Source organism: Plectropomus leopardus, chromosome 18 (assembly GCF_026936395.1).
Source record: "Plectropomus leopardus strain MGB_pleo_1.0 chromosome 18, ASM2693639v1, whole genome shotgun sequence".
Classification (NCBI taxonomy): Eukaryota; Metazoa; Chordata; class Actinopteri; order Perciformes; family Serranidae; genus Plectropomus; species Plectropomus leopardus.
In genome coordinates this window covers 5,348,453-5,354,824 of record NC_142193.1, presented here as the reverse complement: position 1 = coordinate 5,354,824, position 6,372 = coordinate 5,348,453, and the positions used below count along the sequence as shown (strand labels likewise).

General features: G+C 41.8%; 1 protein-coding gene across 1 annotated transcript; it reads right to left on the bottom strand.

Annotated features, from left to right (window-relative positions):
* Nucleotides 1-955: 955 nt before the first annotated feature.
* Nucleotides 956-5,665, bottom strand: LOC121956370 (uncharacterized). Its single transcript, XM_042504547.2, has 2 exons — nt 5,414-5,665; nt 956-4,633 (listed from the first exon to the last, which is right to left on the bottom strand). The coding sequence occupies exons 1-2, from the start codon at nt 5,604-5,606 to the stop codon at nt 3,600-3,602; spliced, it is 1,227 nt and encodes a 408-aa protein (XP_042360481.2). The 5' UTR covers nt 5,607-5,665; the 3' UTR covers nt 956-3,599.
* Nucleotides 5,666-6,372: the final 707 nt, after the last annotated feature.

The following is a 6,372-nucleotide window of genomic DNA, read 5'->3' as shown; positions in this document are numbered from 1 at the left end:
AAAGGACATCAAAGACAGCACTTAAGTCTAAAAATGGCCTAAAGACAAGAGTTTCTGGCTGACTATATCTGCTCTGAAGAGGTCTGCATAGATCTGAGAAAGGATCAGAATGTCCTATGTGTGAATTCCTCACCTCTCTTGAGCCTTCAGAAAGGGCCTCGTCACATCCTGATTGGCACCAAGCGGCTCTCAGTTCCTAATTAGAAGTCAGTCCCCGACACCCTGAACAACAGGTGATCTGAATCACCCTCCAATCAACTCCAGGAAATTGTGACATTCAGCTAAAATAAACTGAAAAAGAGGAAAATGACAGAAAATATCTGTGGGACTGTTAACAGCTGTTTCCATAACCGTGGCAGCACAGTTCTGGTGGACATTCCTGAAGTCAACATGCCAAAGCCGCGCCCCCTCAAAACTTTAAAGCATCACATTTTAGAGATGCAAAAGAGATGTGCTCACTAACACGGATTTCAACAAATTTGTGAACAAAATTTGAGAAAATCTTTTAAGCGCATTAAAAAAGTCTCAGATCCTTAACTTAATCCTCTGAAAAATGGGCACAAAAACTTAAATGTTTAAATTTTTGTTCAGTTTATGTGGTTGGACTGAAGCAGAATAAACATTTACATTAAGAACTACAACTTTTTGAAGTTTAATCAAAATGTATAACTTAATTATTAAAGTCTGATTTGTCAGCTTTCCTGGTTTTATATTCCATAGTTTTGCTGCTTTTCTTTTGGAGTTTGTTATATTCCAAATTCTAAAGTTTGACAGAAATATTTTTATTTTTATTGTAAATGCGTATCAATTCCAAATATTGGTTATCGGTCTCATTAACAAATAGCAATTGGTATTTGCACTGAAAAACCAATATTGGTCGACCCCTAGTGCACAAGTTTAAATATGTGCTTTTGTAAGTTAAACACCAGAAACCAGTCACCATTTTAGAGGCACAACAGTTTCACTGAACATTTATTTTGTCTAAAAAACAAGATGTTTCACATCAATACAAAATACTGATTATCACACAGAAAAGATCTACTCACATTCACACTGTAACTGTTTCAGTCTGCTAACAGAGGAAACATGAATCTTCTAAGGCGGGAGATCAAGTCCAAGCCTTCTAACACTGATTAAAAATAAAGAAAAAATAAATAATATATTATTCTATTTTTAGTATTGCAGAAACCAGTCTGCTCTGAAGCAGGAAAGTCTCATTTATAACACAAAGTCTTCTTCAGTCCTTCGGTTACATAATCTGTCACACAGCCGACTGCATGTTTTCACTCTCACAAACACAGCAGAGTGAAGACAGAACACGCTGTGATGGATGCTCTGCAGACTGTCGTCGTGCGTGTGAAGGGCAGACGAGTTCAGCTGTCTATCACATATTTGCTCGGGAGTACAATGAAAGAAATAATAAATAAATAAATATGAAGGCATGTATGATGTCAGTGCGACCTCGTAGCTGCCTAAAAACTGCATCCTGTCAAAAGTGCATTAGAGGCTCTCAGCAAGAGACAACAGAGACAAAAAATCAGCGGGAATGTCAATTAGTTTTCCTAAGTGGCTGCGTGTTATGGTTCGAGAGGTGATTGGTGCTGTAGCATCACAAGCCAGCGGGCGACACACATGTTGTTGCTTGTGTGTTATATCAAGATCTAAATACACAAAATTATTGCATCTCAACTATTAACTGTATATAAAAATGGACAACATGACAGCTCACCAGAAGTGATGCCAAAACAGTTTGATCACCCTCTGGTGGCTGGCTGCAGTATACCTCATAAACCCCGCCCCTCCATGTAAGAGGATGTGCCATGGGCCCAAAAAAAAAAAAAAAAATCTAAGTACATGTCAAATACATTTTTCCCAAAGTTGGTTTATGTCATTTAATATAGTTCTTATCACTCATGTTTGTTGAAGTGATCGTTTTTCTTATTAGTTCAATTTTAATGAGTTATTTAATGTCAAAAAAGGGGGTTGACATCATGATTGACAGCTACAGTATGTGTGCCAACTGGTGGGCTCATAATTGGTCGGCTGGCTTCATTTTTGTAGAGTGGGAGGAGGTGGAGACACCTTGTCCATCTTTATAGATAGTCTATAATCTACATGTGTTAAAAGTGTATTAATGAATTTAATTTTACAGTAATATCCACTGGTTCACATTGGTTTACGACCATGTTGAAGTACTTAAGCCTATTATATGTAGCTGTGGCAGGTTGCTGTGGTTGCAGTCTGTCTTAAGCAGATTAACTTTTATATTTTAACATTATGCACTGACAAGTGGAATAATATAATTCTCTACTGATCTACTAAACTCCTTCATAGAATCATTTTCTCTGTCATTATGTTTTTTTAACATTCTTTTGTCAAATGTGTTTATAATGCTGCAATACTCTTAATTGGGAAAGAAACTGTGTATTCAAATAAAAGCTGCAGGGCTCCCCACACCATTCATGTATTTGTGGTGGCCTGCAACGATTAAAAGATCTGCCGCCATATATTGATTTTATATTTCTGGACCTAGACTGCTCATTAAGAGTATACATATTGGAATATATATATATATATACAGTTTGCATATTCATTGCACCATAATCTCAGAGTGCAGAGCGTACTCTGGGCACAAACGTTAGATGCAGTGAAAGTGAAACTTAAATGTTTACTGCGCTTGGTCTAAAAATTTTCTTTCACTGGCCTCTGCAGCAGCTGCTCCTCTCACCTGTCGATCTGGCTAGACTGATGGATCAAGTATCAACCCTGCAACTCCACTGTTGCAGGATCGACATGTCAACTATCCACCTCCACTTAAGCCCCATTTACACTGCCTGTTCAAGGCAGGAATATTGCGCCATTATCCCGCCTCGCTGTTCTGTATATAATGTCTGATCCTGTAAAGGGGGAACAGAATGATTTCACCTCTGAACCAGGAACAAAGGAAGTAACAGTGCCGTAATGAGGCCTGTGTAAAATGTAAAGACAGAAAGACATGACCATGTGCGGCCCGAGTTTTGACAGCATGTTAATGTGTGCAACCCACTGCGGGAGACACAGAGAGGGTAATGATTGTGATTAAAGTGCCATGCCTTTGTTTTATGTCATGCTACAGGCAGCCACTTGTGTGTTAAATGTCACACCCCTCATGCCTCCTTTGATTGTGAGATGCTGCGATGCATATCATCATACATAGGAGTGGACTGATGCTGCTGACGGTTCATTCTGTGTAAAAGTGCAGGGGCGGTATAAAAGGGGGACTTCATTGCAGCCCTATAGAGGCATCTCTGTGTAAAAGTGGCAATAAAATCCTTAAAATACTGTTAAGAAAAAAAAAACAAAACTCATGACGTGTTACGCCTACACTGCGTTCAGACCTGAAAAAGTGTCCAAATTAAAAGAGGCAGAATGATAAGATAGGGACACATGAACAAGATAACATGACGTCAGCTACCGCCACACACAGATTCTAATTCTGTGGTGTATATTTGGAAGCCCACTGGCTTGTAATGCTCACATCCTGTCATTAGGAGAAGAATTTACGCTGTGTGGTGTGTCTTTATGTGAACCTTTCGCAGCCTCTTACTCTCTCTGACCATTCAGGCATTGGCCACAAAGCACATGTCCTTCTTTAAGTGTATCTGTAGTCCGCTGGCGCTGGTAAAGGTCTTGGAGCATTGGACGCAGCGGTATGGTTTCTCTCCTGAATGTGTGCGCTTGTGTTTCTTCATGGTGTCTCCGTCGCTGAAGGTGCGGCAGCAGTACGGGCAGCTGTACGGCCGCTCCCCCGTGTGGATGCGCAGGTGTCGTCGCAGGTTTCCTCTCTGGCTGAAACTTTTGGAGCAGAACGTGCACCGGTGCGGCCTCTCGCCCGTGTGTGTGCGCAGGTGACGGCGCAAGTCTGCAGACTGCGCGAAGGATTTGCAGCACCAGTCGCAGGCATAGGTTTTTCTTTTCTGCTCCAGGTGGAGGCGGAGGCTGCTGGCCTGGCCGAATGCCTCTCCACAGCGGGGGCAGCGATGGACGAGCTCGGGGACGTAACCAGCGGCTGTGACATCATCAGCTGCGACCTCCTCCTGACAGGACTTTTTGTTTTGATGAGCTTCATGTCGGTGGGCACGTACCACCACCGTCCTATTTCTGACAGCTGACTGTTCCTGTGTGACCTGAGTCGCTGTCGGAGAATTTGTGTGAGCTTCAGGTTCACTTACTTTGTATTCCTCGGGTTCACTTTTGATCAGAGCAGGAGCTGGGGCCCGGGGTTCCTCTCTGAGTGCAGGAATTTCAATGTGGACCTTAGGGCCCGATGCGGAGGGAGGATTCAAGGAGGAGTGAGAAGGAAGAAGTGAAGCTTTCCCAAACACCTCTTTCTGAGGGTCCACTTTTAGTACTGGCTCCCAGGGATCAGCAGGCTTCTTGTCCCCTGGCGGAAGCACAGGCCCCGGGGATGTCTCACCGCGGACCGACAGTAGCTGCACAGAAACAACCTGCTCATGAGTTGGCTTGGCTGTGTTAGTTGCTGGCTGTCTTAGCTGGTTCAGGGTGGAGTCTGGTTCCTCTGAGCGGGGCCTCAGTTCTGGTTCATGGGACTGCTGCTCTGGAGACGCAAAACCAAGAGTGGATCTGGTCGACCCTGAAAAAAAAAAAAAATAATAATAATTTGGTGAGGTCAGAGAAGAAGCTTTACATATTTGAATTCCTAATCCTGTTTTTACAAACAGCTATTTTTCAACATGTAAATAACTAGAAAAATATTTCATTAATAAACAACATAATTTTGTGTCCATTCATACAGAAGTTGGTGCTAACCTGCTGTGAATAATGATGTAAATGTGTCCGGAATCCTCCTGTAAAGCTAACACGAATAACTGACAGTCAGCTGATTCACTGTATCAAAGTTTAAATAAAGCAAATCAGCAAGTAGCCCAAAAACTGAACATCACCTGCGTGTCACTCCAAACTCCATGCAATAATCTTGTTATTTGATGAAGTGTCTTTTATGTTTAACATATAGCAAATATGCATAGCGTCATCCCAAATTTTGATCAAAGAAATGTCAGTGGTTAATTCGGCATATTTTTCGATAGTCAAAAAAGACGCGTTTATCATTCCAATTGGTTAAATCTAGTCTGGGAACCTCAACAGACGCTCGGAGGGAAAAGAGGAAGTTATAGACAAACTGCTATGAAAAGTCACATTTGTCTTAATATTTTGACCGAGTGGGTTTATATCACGGGTGCCGAATTGAAAACCGTCTTTATAACTACACGTAAAACTATTGAACCCCGTATTTTATCTGGTGTTTAAGTTTTATTTGCTTTGAAATGTTAAATTGCGCTCATTTTTCAGAGCGGTTCGGCACGCTCTTCTGTCACAGCTCGCCTCGGAGCTAGCAGACTAGCTCGGCCCTTACTCAGCCACTCCGTCTCGGTCTCCAGCAGCAGGATGTCCCGCAGCTGCCTCCGCAGGTTCTCGTTCTCGCGCTTGGTCCTGGCGGTCTCCTCCCGGTACTCGGTCACTGTGTCCTCCACCACGTCCAGGATCTCCTTCACCACCACCGTCAGCCGCTCCGTAAGGTAGGCGTTCAGTAGCTGGAGTTTGGTCATTTTGGAATCATAAACAGCTGCACCGACACCGGAAACTGAGCGAGAAAACAACAAACGAAACAGGAAACGGTGCGTGGCTCAATACTCTGCGTCCCTTCAGAAGAAAAGTCTAAATTTGGTAATATATTTAATTAATCGATTATTCAATCAATATAAAATTATTCAGCAACTTCTAATAATTAACTTAACAATTCTCAAAATAGAAATGCAAAAATGTGATCAGCTATACTCAGGTAATCAAATGTGATGATTTGCTGCTATTTGGTCTGACATTTGAGTAAACTGAATATTTTGGGGTTTCTAAATGTAAGATGAAAAAAAAGAAATTTAAAGAAGTTACTTTATGCTCTAGGATATCAGAATAGGCAATGTTGTAAAGTATGGACCGAGCACCGCCCAGCAGCCGGACCAGCTTTCTCATTTTACAGCTAAACAGTACACTAAAATATGTTTCTGAAAACATTTGAGGTGAGAAATAGGATATGCAATAACATCATTTGGATTCGCATTCGATCAGTGCTGCCTAGTTTGACAGTTTGACCACAATCTAAGAGTAATGACTGAAGTGAATGACAGCTGTGTTTGAGACTCCTAGGCTCTGATTGGTTTGTTTTTTTTTCATGTGCAGTAAGACATTAAAAGCAATACTGGAATTTGATTTTTTTCACAGATCACTTTTCACAGTTTCCAACTACAACTTTGAACAACTAGCCCTGTTTACATTGCCTGCCCTCAATGCTGGATCCGCACTGTTTTGTCACCAGCC